The sequence below is a fragment of the Hippoglossus hippoglossus genome, chromosome 13, assembly GCF_009819705.1.
Source record: "Hippoglossus hippoglossus isolate fHipHip1 chromosome 13, fHipHip1.pri, whole genome shotgun sequence".
NCBI classification, from domain to species: Eukaryota; Metazoa; Chordata; class Actinopteri; order Pleuronectiformes; family Pleuronectidae; genus Hippoglossus; species Hippoglossus hippoglossus.
Window position 1 is genome coordinate 12880085 of NC_047163.1, and position 16986 is coordinate 12897070.

The 16986-nt window shown below is 42.9% G+C and overlaps 1 protein-coding gene across 3 annotated transcripts in view; it reads left to right on the forward strand.

Annotated features, from left to right (window-relative positions):
* Nucleotides 1–16986, forward strand: part of grik4 (glutamate receptor, ionotropic, kainate 4) — a 276925-nt gene that overhangs the window by 234646 nt on the left and 25293 nt on the right. For all 3 annotated transcript variants that reach the window (XM_034604598.1, XM_034604599.1, XM_034604600.1), the window contains exon 12: nucleotides 12182–12289. In XM_034604598.1, coding sequence (XP_034460489.1) covers nucleotides 12182–12289 — 108 coding nt within the window. The remainder of the gene's footprint in view (nucleotides 1–12181; nucleotides 12290–16986) is intronic.

The following is a 16986-nucleotide window of genomic DNA, read 5'->3' on the forward strand; positions in this document are numbered from 1 at the left end:
TAATCCTGAAAGCATTAACATTGACCTTTACCCAGATTTCTTCTTGGAATGACTAATCATATTATTTTAAGAGAATTGACAGTAATCCTCTATATCCTTCTGCTGCGTCCTCTCACAAGCCAGTGTAATGAACTAGATAAAGGAGCCTAATACAGAGAGCTATGGTTGGATTGTGTGTGCAAATGTGAACATGTTTCTGAGTATGTATCCTCCAGATGGCGTGAACACCAGGGGTACACTATAAAACAGTAAATGAATCTGGATATATACAAATGACTAATATAACTCAACCTGTTCCTCCAAACACACACACACACACACACAGAGCTTTCAAACCCTTGGTGCTAGAATGGATTAAAGTGTTTTCTGTGTGTGGAGTGGATCAGGAGTATATGAGAGCTGTTGTCACTTTATTGTGATACTGGCCCGTGGAAGCTGTAAGACCACTGACTGATCCAGCTGACAACCTGTGTGTGGGCATGCAATGGGTTTGGTGCCAGCCCCCCCACTGCCTGCTTCTTGGCCGTGCACTCACAACAAGCCCACTGCCATCTTTGCATGTTCAGCGGAGGCACAAGTCTTTTTCCAAAACAAACACGCCGCAGCCTGGCAGCCGACTGCACCACAGCACACACCATACTGACAGAGCAGTCCAGCCTCTCTCCAGCCCCCTGGCCTTCGACAACTGGCCCTCATTTTCCGCACGGAGCTCGCTGACAGCAGAACGCCTGTTAATTGGAGGAAGATATAAAACGAGTAATTGCAGTTTGGGGGCAGGCAAGCTGTTGTCTGCTGTGTGAGAGTACAGACGAGTGGATGCCATGGAAGCAGTGTCTATGTATCCGTGTATGTGCATGCTGCGTGTACATGTGTTCATCTTTGCTGGGGATTGGTGACCTGCAAACCAATTCCTGGAGAGAATAGCATCGCTAATTAAGTTTTATGATGGAGGCACTTCACAGCTTGGGTAAAGAAACCCCCAGAGAGAGAGAGAGAGAGAGAGAGAGAGAGAGAGAGGGAAACAACAGATAAAGAGAGAAATATTTTGAGTGACGGAGTCAGTTGGAGGGGCTGGAAAAAGGCTACGGAGCGGGGAGTGTGTCACAGCAGGACACGCTGGCCAGAAGTGGGAAAAGGCCAAAGGCCAACGGCAGCGTGTCTCAAGGCAAATTGTTCTCATCATCAAATCCACAGGTCCTTTCAAGAAGTCGATGCTCGAGAATAGATTTTGCTCTGACAGTCTAGCACATTCATAATGTGTTCTTATGAAGTTTGCAATATTGACTGGCTATAAAACAAATGTCAAAGAAGTGTGAAAGGATTTGAGGTATTATTTTAGTGACTGAGGACATACCTCAGATGCTTTAGTTGTCCCTGAAGCTGCACAAATTCTCTCACTGGGTTTAATGCCATCTTCAGATTCCGCTCCCCTAATCCCATCAACATAACTTTAAAATGTGTTTTTTTCCCCCCCATTCCTTCCACTGTAGTAATATAAATTCCTCCCCAGGCAAATGCACCAGCTGCCCACTACAGCCACTGGCAGATTTACCGAAATAGAAAGCGAGTGTCACAACTCATTCTTTTTTAACAGGGTAGATTACATTTGCGGCAGCATTAAGAGTGAATTCCCCAAACACAAAGCACTGATTAGGTTTCCAGCTCAGGTAGAGAATAGTCTAGTCATGTTCAGCACCGCAATCAAATTCATTCTGGTTATTTTGCCTCATTTCCTGCAGTATATTACATTCGGTAGCAGCAGCAGCCACAGCTTAAACCATTTGTTCATCTGATGTAAATAAGCAGGATCCTTGCTTCTACTACCTGTTCTATAACCTTGGATATTCATCTTTTTAATGGGGTCTTCCCCCCACATTTGAGTCCCATGTTCTTCTTTCTGTGCCTTTGTATGACCCCTAGTAAATCTTAATTAAGAGCTCCTCAGTAAACTGTTAAATTATCCAGACCTGTGCTGGTACATCCTTTCCAATTTCCAGAATTATCATGTGAACATTTACAACCAGATTGCTTTTTATGCCTCAGCGCTGGCGACAGCTGTGGCCACAGACATGTTTTTCGGGGGTTGTGCGTCTGTCCCATTCTCAGAAATGAATTATCTCAGGAATGCTTTGAGGAGATTTCTTCAAATTTGGCACAAACGTCCACTTGGACTCTCAGATTAACTGGTGGTCAAAAAGGATTAAATTGCTCATGATGTGATGACATTTCATATCCACAAGTGCAACGTAACCACTTGGTGGAGACAGACAGCGGTGAGGCTGTAATTCTATTTGTTTTTTAATAAACTTTATTCCCCATGAGTCCTCTTGTCAAGGTCTTCAGAGTAGGAACAGTGAGAGGAGAGCATTTTTATCCTCCTGTGCTCACCTGTATCTGGGGAAATGCTGAGCACCTGGAATACAGGCACACTCACACATACATGTACACACTGCATGGGCACCATTTTGGTTAGCATGGAATGATTGGAGCGTTTTACACAACACTCCTTCCAGCGGAATGTGCTTGTTCAATTTCCCTCTCTTTTCTATTGAATTTATTTATTTCCTGTCAGCGCGGCCCCTGTGTTTATTACGGCAATCTGCTTTTACCTTACCCTCCCCTTTCCGATGCCCCCACCTCGTCTCTGAGAGCACTATTACTCTGGCAGTTGCCGTGGCTGTGGATGCAAATTCACTCAATTCATTTTTTATTTTTTTTGTCCGCTGCTGCAATGTGAGGGAAGGAGGGAGGGCAAGGATGGGTACAGCGAGGTAGGGGTGGCGGCGGGGGGGGGGGGGGGGGGGGGGGATAAGGGGATGAGAGGTGTGGGAAGGTGCACAGCAGGCTGACTGATTCAAGACTGCCTCCGCCCTTTTTCCTTCCCTTGAAGGACATTATCATAGGAGCCGGGTGTAGCTCGGCACATCAAGACAGGGCTTGGATCTCTTTCTCTGCCTCGGGCTCCAGCAGAGATGAGTACATCTTAACCGGGTCTGATAGACATACAGGGGCTAATACGCAAGTGCTGCTGCTTGAGCTACTGACACGAAGGTTAGAGCAAGTTTGGAGACTGAGGCGGCCCCTCTGATCTCCTCCAGCTGTGCAGTTTAAACATATTTGTATTAGACAGACATACAGACAGACATCGATATAAGAAAGTATTTGTCTGTTAAAGCTGTGTGATAGCAAACAACAATTACAACTGTTGTAAATCACGAGAGGTGACAGTTTTAGAAGTTAAAAAGTAACGAAATCGAGTTTTGCCCCGACTCATTATATATGTGCGTATACCGGGGTCAGAACTTAATGGGGTCTCCGGGTGGAATTCTCTTGCAAAATTCATGAAATGCCTGTGAAATTTGAACGTGTGAAAAAAAAAAAAAAGGCCCCTGGTGGAACCCAATCTAGTCGTCAACGAGGGAAGTACACAGCACTGACTATTTGAGGGCAAAGGCTTGAATGGAGACCTGCAATTTGCCAGCAGGGTGGAAGGAAATCGTAGTGCTATAAATTCAGTGTTTATTTGCCAGTATGCAATGCAGCTGTATTATTTCACAGTTAAATAATATTTCATTTGACAAGTTGCTGTGCATCGCAGCTCAAGGGAATACAAAAGTCAGCTGGAAAGAAGAGCTCTTCTCTCTCAAGGTTTTTATATTCATATGTCATTTTATAGAATTTTTTATTCATTGCAAGCCGAACCCCAATTACTATATTCAAAAGCGCATCAGGACTGAGCGTTGCGTTGAGGTCCCTGTCGTCAGTATTCTGCTGCCGTAGATTTTGTGTGTTTATGTTCCTTTGTGTGTGAAGTTAATGTTTCAAGCCACTGAAACGGCAGCATGTTGCTGCAGCATGTCAGACCACATTAGCTTCCAAAGATCATCCATTAAACAGGGCTTCTCTTTCACCTTGTTAATGTGCCCGTTTCTTCCCCTCAATTTATGTACAATTGATTGCGAAGATGCTCTGTGCCTTTCCAGGAGAGAATTTAGACTTTTGGATCATGTTCCTGGAATACAGCATTGTCTTTCCTATCACTTCCTCACACAACATTTTGCTTTTATATCATATATACATTTTTGAAATATATATATTATCATGTAAACCTTGTGTAGAAGAAAGTTCCCTGATTCCCTGATGTGTAGTTAAAGCACACATGCCCTCTCGCTCTTGTCGGTAATGCTCAGTCACACAGCCAAAGATTGTTTTATGAGTGGCGTTGTCTCCTCCAGTTTATTGCTCACAAAGCTGTCTGAGTTATAAAATAAATGTCCTGAGTGCTGCAGACAGTCCTGGAGGTCAGGGGGGCTATGAAAAGAAACAACTTCTTTTGCAGGCAAAACTCAAGTCACTTTTATTAGATTTCTTCTCTTTTCAATTTTATTCCACTTTCTGGAATCTGGATGAATGCTAATCACGAGTCATAAATGTGATTTAATGTATTACTTCTGAAGTATGGTTAGAGCGCCTGACCTTATGTGAATAGAGTTGATTCTGATTGTAAGGCTTTGTACAGCGTGTATGCATAAATCAGCTGATGCTATTTGACAAAGATGGGGGTTTTTTTCCTCAGACAGAGACACATAGTCATTTTTAGCAAAGATGTATCACTGGTGGTGACTGTGTCGGCTGCATGATACGGCTGTTGATTTAAACGTATGAGACTGCGAGATAGATGTGCGGCATTGTTTACAAATCACATTAGTCGTCTTTTGACATTTTCTCCCCCAAGATGTTTTTGTGTTACACTTTCTTTTTTTTTTTTTACTGCATCTGGACTGAGATTCATTGCGTTTGGAGGAAATCGTAATCTGGTCAAAGACGAGGTTTGATGCAGCTGCTTCATCCTGAACGCGCATCAGTGTTACACATGTTTAAGGCAGTGGGGGGGTGTCGCACAAACCTTGTTGAATCGCGACCAATCACGTTGTATGAGATCAAATAAGAAATTAATGCAACCCTCCTTGATCATCAACCTGCTGCTCAGGGTTACCGTCCCTGCGCCGGTTTCTTTGACCACATATTGAAATTCATATTGAATTTGTTGATGCACAGACTCACATCACTCGTCAACACACACCGGCATCTTCTGTGTGTCTCCCGCTCTCTCCTTTGTTTGGTCTCTCGGAGACATACAGCAGTCCCCTTTCCTCTTTTGTTTTCCTCAGTTTGCACTTTGCAGGCTGGAGATGGGGAATAGATCAAAAGCAGAATGGATGAGCTGTTCTGCAAGAGCCCCCAGTCTTAACGGATTTCAAGGCTGGGTGAGACTGCGTATCTGTTGCTTGGCTGGGTGGGTGTGTGTGTTTGAGTGTGTGTATGTGTGTCGTATGCCTGTACATGCAAATTTATGTGTATGTGCCCGAGTGCCTCTGTGCCTATGTGCCTGCAAGTTTGCCTCAGTGTCTCTGTTTTTATCGGTCTGCACAATGCACCGATTTCTACCAAGACTCCCCATATAATGTAAAGTAAGCCTATGGTAGCTACAGAACAACCATAGCTACGTTGTAACCTTATAGGTATTCATTTATTTATTTCACTAGGCAAATTTAAAATGTGATAATGAGGCAACAATGTAAACAAACAAACCCAAACAACACCATGCTCAAACACAAAGCCTCTAAATGAACCCACTCACAGGCTCCCCCTCCATCCCAGAAGGAGCCAAGTAGGAGATTAGTGCTGCCCTCTGAAAGTAGACCCCTCAGTCAATTGAGATTCTTCCATTTAAGCATTCATTATTTTTCAGTCAGTGTGCAGTGCACTTCTGGGGACATTTTGTTTCCCAGAAATAGCTACAGACTGAGATCTCCTCACTTTCACGCTGCTCTCTGAGGCAAAATCCCTGTAAGACTGTGGCGATCCGCCAAAGTCTAATTTGTAAGTGTTGACCAACTATTTAGTTCGCCACTTCTCCTCTCGTTGTTGATGAGACTCTGCTTCTCTGCGACGTGACTCTTCTCTGCTTTTAGTTTGTACTACAGAGAACTTTTATATGATGAATATGGATGCTACCACTTACAGTTGAAAATGAAATAGACGGTGAGGCAAGTTGGCAAGTTATGTAATTGGCGATAGTCTAACACCGGTAACAACTGCTACCATGGCAACCCTAGGGAATTTGCAGCTCACAGTATAGTCTTTCTTTTGTTTAATATCCAATGACCATGAATATGTTTCTGATCTGCCGCTAGCATAGTACACACCATTAGCTCGGATGGCTTGTTTACTATGTGCAGTCACCTTGAACATCCCACGGAAATCCGTTCAAAAATCCAGCAGTCGAATAAACCTAATGCAAATGGAACGAAGGCACAATTAATATTGAACAGCCAAATCTGATACTGACGAAATAGTCAGTCGGATATAACCCTAATGATTATAAGTACTCCCAGAAGTCTTTGATGGAGATTTTAAGCACTGTGTATTCTTGAAATTGAGCCTCTGAGATATACTATACCTAGAAAGCAGGCGTTTTGTGCTTGGACAGTGTGGCGTTGTCCATCTACACAGTCATTTTGTAGCTGCTGTAAGTGTGTCACATTATCATGTCATACAAGCATGACCCTGTTATATTTAAGCACTTCGCATCACATATCTATAATACACTGTCAGGCGGGGTGGAATAGCAGGAAATGGGGAGATCATGATTATTACACATCCGTAAAGTCTTGGTCTGTCCCAAGTGTTTAGTGTTTAGACCATTAACTTGGTCGCCACACAGTAGATGAAGACATTCGGTCTGTCAGCAGTCGACAGAATGAGGCGGGACTGTGACTGCAAGGTCATCTGCGGTTTGTTGTCCGCTCAACAGGGGACGCAGCGCTCGGAGAACACGCAGCGCCGCTTTGAAGATTCGCTCTGACAGCCGAAAAGACCTTCTCTTCAACCCGGAGCTTGTGTCTCATTCCGACGATTAAACAGGCAATGCCTTTATTCACCATAATGCCAAATAATGAGTGTGCTGCCTTGCATTAAACAAAAGAAGAAGAGAAAGAAGTGGAAGCTTTACTGGTCGCAGTGCAGGCCTGCAGTCTTTGCCCCCAAGAATATAATATTTAAACGACAAGGACGTTGATTTGGCTCTTTCAAACCAGCGCCGAGAACTGCGCCTGATGCTTGGTGATGCTGGTAGTAATACCATAATGATATTACATTGGCAATAGCGATGTAAATTAACTAACTTAAATTATAATTTGCTACATTGAAATGGAAAGGCTAACCACGCAGCTGAAAAGATACTAACGTTAGATGCACAATTGTAAAAAAAAACACATCATTATCAAGTATAGGTAGACTCAGCCAACAAAGGTGATGTCGACAGGATGCACGTATGTCATACAGAATTATTTTGTGTGCTCCTCAAATTGCAATGTAAAAAGCAAAACTTGAATCTGCTTGAGACCTTGGTCCGGACTTTCTCATTGCGTTCTCTAATGAAACAGGAAAGTCCGCAAATCTTGGGCAACAGCCAATATATTGTGCCTTCCTGTGTAGACAGTGGATATGGGCTAAGACTCTGTGGTCCATTCCCTGTACACAGTTTACAGTCGGACTCAAATATTTCTCCACAGACAGAGGTAATTTTTGTCGGTGTTTTAGGTCCAGACGGCATTTTGGCTAATCTCTATTAACAGCTATCTGCATGTGCAATGGAAAAAGCCGATAGCTAAATCATTCGGGTCTATGTGTTCGGCCTCTCTCGGTCTCCACAGGGACTGTTTACCTGCCTCCTCAAACGTGATTGGTCAGAACCAGTACACTTCTGGCGCCAAATGCGTGTCCCTCTCCGACAGATTTTGCATAACGGAATCTGTTTATAGAAATTATTAAATGTGTAACCAGGTCTATGTGCTCCTTCCATCAGCACTCAAGTCACAGCTTTCCCCACTCCTCTCTTCACTGAATGGCAGTGCCAACCACCTACACCACCACCTGTGTTTGTCTAGCCCCTGAAGTTTGCCTGTGGCGCCAACCTGATTAGTCTCTTTTCTGCTGATAATGAGTAATACCAGGGAGAGCTTCTGTGAGAAGTTAGCACATTTTTTCCCACTCACTATTCCATAGAGAAAACACGCTCGACGGCTCCACACAAACAAACACCAGCACAATGACTTTGCTTGTCATTTGAACAATGGGATCATTGTGAGGCGGAGTGGGTGCTCTCTAAATATAACTGTCCTCTGTTTAGTTCTTAACCACACTCCAGCTGCTGATTCAACAAGTGGTTATGTCCCCTGGTGGGTAAAGACTACGTCAACTTCAGCATATTTTCCCCAAACCTGAAGTAGTTGTAATGTTGCCATGAGAGCAATAAAAGTCCATCTTCAGGGGCCCATGAGGATATTTTGCTTCTCCAATACCAACAGGCACACATGCAGGTATACGCCCGAGAAATACACACACACACACACACACACACACAGACACACACAGACACACACGCACACGCATTTCGACTCAGACTCATTTGCACCGCCGTGACACCTGAATGCTTTAGCCCGGCTCTAAGTGCACTGTATGACATTATGTTTGATAATGGCAGCCATTGCTTCCCTCACACGTGATGGATGTGTCTGTCACAGTGCAGTCTTGCCACACCCTATTGGATACGGCATTTTTTGACAGGATAGTCAGCCAATCCCGACGCTTCACTGAGCAGCCCCCGTAATATTTTCCTTGTGCTGTAATTCCAGGTTGAAGAATGAACCCTGGGTAATCCCTCACTGGGTGCTTCTCTCTCTCTCTCTCTCTCTCTCTCTCTCTCTCGCTCTCGCTCTCGCTCTCTCTCTCTTTTCCTCATTCTTTTTCTTACTTGCATAAACTCTCTCTCTCTAACTTTTCTCCGTCTCATTCTCTTGTTCTCTGCTTCTCTTATGTTCTGCCTCCCTAGCTGGCTGCTCCTCATACTTTCTCATTGATTTCCTTGCCATTTGCCGACTTCACCACACCTACTCAGTAAGTGATTGACATTCCCCTGCATCTTTCTATTTCTCTTTCAGCCTTTCCCTTTTGCTCCTCTCCTAGCCCCCTCTCTCTCTTGTTATGCCATATTCTTTCTACTTGGCTCACCGTTTCTCAGTAAAATAAATAGAGCACAGTACTCGTCAGCAGTCTAAACTTTGAATCTTGTTTCCTAGATTCTCCGACTGCACCGCACGCTAGTTATTTATTTTAATCGCAGTGTAAATACCAGATTAATGGCACTGCAAATGAGAAACATCCAGTTCCAGCTTATTATATTGTTGTACACAAACACAGCCTGGTGTATGGCAATGTGCAGCTTCCTTTCTCTATAATAAAAGCTAATGGATTCTTGGGTTGTGCTGTGTGCATAATGAGATTTTTTTTTGCAATGGCTCAATGCTGGTGCTTCACCAGGATTAATGCCGTGGTTATGCTTCCCTTCACTTTAGTGTTTGCACAACCTGCAAAATTATTTCAAACTGTGTTTCAAGTGAAAAGTCAGGTAATATTACTGATGTTCTTTTAGTGGTTCTCAGTTTAGTTAATATTCAATCAGTTGTGTGTTGGTGTCTCAACATTTTAGACACTCACACACAGTGCTTTATAATAAGAAGCTTCCCTTTTCTGTTGCACAAATCAATAATGAAAATTGGAATCAGAATCAGAATCAGAATTCTTTTTAATTGCCAAGTATATTTACACATACAGGAAATTGACTTGGTGTGGTTGGTGCATCGGACATAAAACAACAATCGGACATAAAACAACAATATACAGTAGAAAGAACAATTTATTACATTTAATTTTACACAGAGCAATTTAAACAATTTAGGTTTCCCAGTCTTCTTGATAAATGTCACAGTGTGTGTGCGCCTGAGAAAAATATACATCTTCATTCCTCTTGGTCGAAGAGAGAGAGAGCCAACTCTCTTGCCCCAAAGAGAGTTGACGCCCCGGGCCACCAAAGGGCCAGTTCCTCCCCCGCCAGCTTTAGCTTCCTCTCCCTTCCTGCACCCAGCTGCCTCATCTCCCTCCTTGTTCGTGGGCAGGAGTCACCGTGCAACCTCGTCCCATTACCCTCTCAGTCACCCCCACACTCAGACCTTTGGTTACACCTGCTGAGCCACAGACTTCCACCTCCCGCCACCTCTACAGGCTCTGACAACTGATTGTGTGCGCTGATTGCCGAACACCATATTCCACCAGTCCCTTTTTCTGATCGTGCCACAGTACGATTGCATTTTCACGATTGAGAGTGTGCAATGTGTTGTGCAGGGGTGTTTGGGTAGATGTAGACTATTTGTGTGAGCAAGGTGCTGTTTCTGCCAACAGGTACAGCAGAGGAAATGGGAGGCAAAATCTTTTTGATCACACACTCAAAGGAAAGCTTTGATTCTGCGAGCTCTCTCCTCTTTTCCTTTTTTGTATCATAGCATCAGAATTTATAATCCGTATTGGGAGCCTGGTTAAACTGCCTCCAAACGAAGGCTCTGATCAACATGAATGGTTTGAAACCTCTTGAGAATTCTGACAATTTAGCCTTGAAACAGTCCATAACCAAGCCTGGAGAGCTTTGTTTGCTGTAGCTTTTTCTTTTCTTTTTTTTCAATCGGACTTCAAGAGCTTATCCAACAGTTCATCCTCTCTGACTCTAATAATAATGTTCCCGATGGTTTTCTTGCATGTAATCAGAGAATACACTAACAAAGTATCAAGGATAACATTATATTCTCTCATTTCTCCTCCTCTATAATATTCATGGTGCAGGGAGGTTGATTAATATAATAAGGTATATTATTTCTTCCTCTCAGAGGTGGTAATGTTTACTTAATAAGGTAGATTACAGAATGTAAATGTAAATAATTAAATGCTGAATGTTTTGAGTAATCAACATTTTATTTCTCAGCGAGGATCGTTTTTCTGTGCAACTTTAATTTAGTGCTGAAAGCGCTGCACCGTTTCCATAGCAAAAAGTGGGTGTATGATCTAAGTTGGAGTGCAGTGTGCCTGATGACATCAGGAGTTCTAAAAATACTTCTCACATATTAAACCTGAACGGGAGATAAATTGAATCAGTGAAGATTACACAAACTATATTTTGCACATCGTCTTCACCTTGATTTATCTACAGTTTATCTACAGTGCCAACACATAGAGCAATTTCTCTGTATATTATTGACATTGAAATTGTTGGTAATTTGCATCGGCTTCATAAATGAAATCATAGCTTGTCAAACTACCACGATAAGGAAGAGAAAATTGCTTTGCCGACAGTAGCCTCTTTCGTGTCACCAAGTCTTTCCAGCAAAGGTGTGTCGCAGGATTGCAGGTTTTTTTCCTAACCATGAGAGGAGCCGTGTAAATCCTTCAAGGTCAGAGCGTACAAATTATCACGGTGTTTTTTCCCCCCCTGTCAATGCCATCATGTTAAGATGAAGGTGAATAAGAGGAATGTGTACTTCACGTTTACTCTTATCATCATCATGGATTCGAGGTTTTGACAGATTTGGGTAAATTAATGAAACAGGAGATGGCAGAGACAGACTGAAAGGGGATGGGAGGACAGACACCATGTGAGGTGGTGGTGTGAATCCCCCCGTTCAGCTGTAATGAGAATGAGAATGTGGCTCCGTGCCACAGGATTTGCCGGTAATTGGTTTAATGAATGCATTCTGTTGCCTCTGATTGAACACATGCCCTGTGTTCACTCCTCAAGGAGCCACACGCATGTTGTCATTGTTTCCTCCTGCAGTCTCGCTAAGTTTCACTATCACCTTGTGTCACAGCGTGGGGACGTGTCCACTGTTTCCTGTTCGTCCTACACTGTCTCAAGTGAAGGTCAAACTGATTCTTCTACAGAGATTGTTTCTATTGGCCTTTCTTAGGTGATTGCTTATATATACACTGTTTCTTTTATGTGTGTGTATGTTTGTGTGGTCTAGGTATCACTTGTCTTGTGGGGACCTAAATCTGATTACACAGTCACATTATGGGGACTTGTCTTACTTATGGGGACAAAAGGCTGTCGTAATGTAAATCATTTCATTTTGAATTGAAGAAATATTTTAAGGTTAAGGTAAGGTTATATTTAGGTTAAGGTTAGGGTTTGAGGCAAATAGTAGTGAGAGTAAATCTCCAGGAAATGAATGGAAGTCAATAAAACGTCCTCTAAAGCAATTTGTGTGTGTGTGCACGTGTGCTCTGTTTGCAGATCGGCCTGTGGCACTCTGAAGATGGACTGTCCATGGAGAAAAAGCTTCCATCAATCAATGTGACAGACACCCTCTTCAACACTACTCTCACCGTCACGACAATATTGGTAAGTGCTGTATATTGGTAGGTACTACAGTATGCACACCGGGACGCACACATCAACAGTATAGTTCATTCTTGGCGGACATTCCGCGGTTGACAGACGATTACCATATCAAAACCCCATTTCGTGTTTTCAGATCCAAACTCGGTCCTCTTGGGATCAGAGGAACTGATGCCGCGCGATTGTTTTGCTCTGAGTACTTCAGATGAGAGCACATCACAGTGCATCAGCAGGAGCTTATAATTCACCATGTCAGCCATTCTCAGCCTCTGTTGTAAATATAGATCCAGGGAGCGCGGGTCTCACCACCCTCACTGTGGAACCTGTTACAACAGATGCTGTTTTTAGGCAATGTCCTTAATCACTTGCCATGTTAATGATCCAAAATCTATGAATTGTTAAAGGCTCATAAAATATAAAACACGTACCTTTCCTGAATGAAAGCTTTGTTTAAACTGTTGCAGCAAACAGCAAATAAATTTGTTATCTGAGTCATTGATTACTTAAACACATGGTAATTGTTTAAATGCTCCTACAGAAATCCATTGCAGAACAAATGGCCAAACTAATTTTAAGAGTACTAATTAATTAATTAAACTCAATTTAAAGGTAATATTGGACGATAGTTAGACAAAACCAAACATGCACGTGTCTGAAGCAGCCTCTCATCTCATTCTTGTATTCATGAAAAAGGCGATAGAGATTCAGTATGCAGCTCTGGATTTGAAGGTGGCTCTGAATGCTCGCTGCGTCCCACTGCCTTCCCCTTCTCTCCATAAGAGTTTTCTTCATTTTGCATGTTCCTGTCGTCTCAAAACATTGAATTGTAAATACAGTTTGGGACAATAGCACAGTCTCTCTTGAAACCATTCATGTTGTTGCACTCAGTTGTCCAGAACAAAGGGATGAGGGTAGTTGTGGAGGGAATATCAGATGACCATTCAGATTCAAAGTTTACGGACACTTAGCTGATTGCTGCATGGAGGGGGCGTGCCTGTTGGATTGTTGCTTTAACATAATGACACACTGACCTCTTCATTCTGCAAAAGCAATACATATACAGTAGTGTGGTTTGAATGAGCTCCAATAGACCCTCTAGGAAACAGCCACATGTCATTGATGTCATGTGGAAAAACCAGTGCACATTTTGCTGCATCACAGCTGATCACTGAACCCATGTCCCAGTTATAGGAATTAAGTTGTGGCTGAAAACATGTGCAAGCACAAAAGCAATGATTTGAGATTCATGATGTTTACGGTCAAACGTATGATCGTGAGGAAAACTTTAGCAGGGAAGCTTTGTAACAGCAAAAAATAACATATCTAAGTATGTAAATAAAGACAGATCTATAATTATAATAATAGTAATGTAAACGTACAGAATAGGATAACCTGGGTATTTACAAAATACATGTACAATAATACTTGGTATACGAAGATAACAAATAAGAACAAATAAACATGCACTGTGTAATAACAGCATATGAAATGCAGTTGCAACATTCCATTCATTCTTCAAATTGTTAACAGTGAATAATTATTAACCTTCAGCCCATCACCTTCCTGTTTGATAGACAGAGCAGATGTGTTAAAACCTTGTGAGAAGAATTAAATGCTCTGGACAATCTGTCCATTGTCTGTTTTACAGTACCTTTGATATTGTTTCTATACGTTGGCGGGAAACTGTAAAACGTTGAAGGCTGTTCTACATGGATTTATGTGTGAACCGTGTAACACCCTTCACGTTTCCAGTCAGCTGCATGCGATCGCTTGATATACACACAAGCCTGTCACTCGTCCAGCTCCTCCTTCTGGCTGATGAATCCGATGATAACACACAAAGTAGCTTGTAAGCAGAGGCAATTGGCCCAGCGTGTTTTTCTGAGTGGCTGCCTTATCGTCTGGGACCCATGAGAATGAGGGAAGGACATATTGCCCCATTTTGCCACTGAACAACTCACTGGTCTCATTGAGACTGATTGGGATTCACACGGAACGGTTCATTTCGCACAGGAGGGGAAGGGCACAGGGGAGGATGGAGATGTGTGTGTGTGTGTGTGTGTGTGTGTTGAGGAGGAGTACAAATAGGACAATATTTTCACAACAGAAAGAGGGTGTGAAAGAAAGAATTGGTGGAGCACAGAGATTTGATTTCACTTTGGAGATACCGAGTCCCTGGACCAAACTTCGTAAGCCACCAAGGAGCAATTTTCAGTGCCTATCACAGCTCATTCATCATGGTGTGATTGCCGTGTCGCCGTTATCTCGCTTGTGGGCGGCAGACAAGCCGCAGCTGAAAGCCTTCCTAAGAATTCCTTACCTGTAGCACTGGCCTGGGAGGCAGTGTGTGTTTGTGTGTGTGTGTGTGTGTGCGTGTGTGTGTGTGTGCCTGCACAAGCACTTACAGTATTTATGGACACTCTCTTACCAGCGTTCGTGTGTGTGTGTTCAGTTTGTGTGTCTGTGTGCAGGCTGGACATGTCCAACTGGCTTTTACAGAGCTGTTTCATTACAGTTCCATGTGGACGTCACCTTCTCACTTCAATCTCTTCAACTGCTCCACAATCAAGGCCACAATCTGTGTTCCTAATCACCGATGTGGTTTGTTACAGGAACTTTTTAACTGTTAGTGAAAGAAGGTCTTTGTAGCCCCAGTAGCTTCACTGATGAAATAGAAAAAGTCCACTCTTTGATGACTCAGTTGTGTTGTTCTAAATTATGCGTGGCTCCTGGAAAACAGCAGTAGAGCAGGAAGCGGTAGAAAGGGCAGTCTGTTTTTACAGCTCTTTCTGATCTCTGCTTATTTGCATTGTAATTGTAGCTGCTGGATTTCCAGAGCCACGAGTGTCACCTTTTCAAGTGGACCCAGTGTGTTTTGCTCGACAAAAGATCAAGCGACAGGCATCCTATTACTTTTTCAGAAGGATTCAATTTATGAATCCAATCCAGGGTGAAACTGGAATCAACGAACAACATTAAAAAATAACTAGATTTACAAGCAAGTATCCAAGCAACCCGTAGCATCACGGAACAGGCTTCAAACAGATGGTGTAACCTGTGTTTGTTGGTCTATTTTGGCCTCGGATCCTCTCATACAGTGCACACTTGTTCCCAAATGAATCCCATTCACACACCTTGAATCTTTTTATTCTACTTTGCCTCATTCCACGTGTTTAGTTCTGTTCCCCCCATGGTGGAGTTGAAAGTATTAAAAGTAAAAGTTCTTGTCAAATTTAACTTATTCCCTAATGCAATGGTCTGCTACATCATTATGTAGCCTCTTCCATTTCTGATGTTATCATCCATGAAACTGTGACCTTCCACGCAGACAGTCAGACCTCATAGTTTCAGCTGTAGCTGTGTACAGACCAGCAAGTCATGCAATGCAGCTCTCTTTCTCTCACACGAGAACTTGTGTTTCCCTCTTTAGTCGGTGTCCTTGTCACTTGGAAATCTGTTGTGCGTAAGAGCGACGTCTGTGTGTGTGCGTACATGCACCCCAGCTGCTATAGAAAGTATGAATTCTGTAGGAAAGGCGGCAGAGAAAGTGAAAATTCTTGGATCCCCGGATTTATTCAAAGCCGCTCAAAAATGTAATGGGCTCTTTCCTGACCCACACCAGGCGCATCCATCGAGTTTCATGGTAATCCTCCGAGTAGTTTATGCATAATCCTGCTAAGTCACAGACAGACAAACAAAATGAAAACAATCTCCTTGGCAGAGGTAACAATGTGAACATGTATTGCAATGCACTGTAAAAAGTACAGGACTTTGTGGTAAAATACTCGAAAAATAAAGTTACTTTAGTAGAGTACATGAAAATTGTACTGTAACAAAGTTACACCAGTGGCCCTCCCTGCAGAAGCTGACCACCAGCAACAACCACCACTTCCCTAAAAGCACATCCATACAAATTCACAAAGATACAAAGAGCCACCCACTCCTTCCCTTCATGCACACAGAGGTTGCCCAAGTCACACCCGTTAACAATTTCACCAACATTATCGTATTAATGAAAACATTTTTATATTAGTCATTATTTTTTATGATGCTACAACAGCAGGGTAGATGATAGGAAAATACTCCTAAGCGTTCGGTCAAACACACTCATGGCTAACGTCAGACATTTGAGTGAGTCTTTCTTCACTGAATGATGTAAATACACGTTTATTAAGCCACTAGCAAATCAATAAACAGCCTGGGGTGTTAATGTATCAATCGTTTAATTAGGCTCATTAATAATACCCATGTGCTCGCAGATATTCAACACTGTGTCAGTCTTGGTTCCTGAAAGACTTCCAACCGAGCAGAGCTTTACCTGTAGGGACATCCATCTCTGATGCCAGCTTTCTGCCACTGTTGGGGAATCACGTCGTCTCAATATTTAAATCCCAACTCCTTTTCTTTTGTTATTGCCTCAAACCTGCTTTAAGTCCCAACTGTAAGAACCATCTCCTGCCTTTGTAAGGCACCACACTCTCGATCGTTCGCTCAGTTCTCCTGCAGTCTACCCTTGTGTCATATGAATGCTCTCATATCCACTCACATACATAATGGGAGAAATTCAGCGGTGCACACAGTGTGGACTGATAAAAGCAGACGCAGAGGCAGATTTGCTGGCACACAGACTCCGAAGCACTGAGGCATGTGCACATGATACACAAAGTACACAAGACCTGTCCTTGTATTTCAATGTTTTT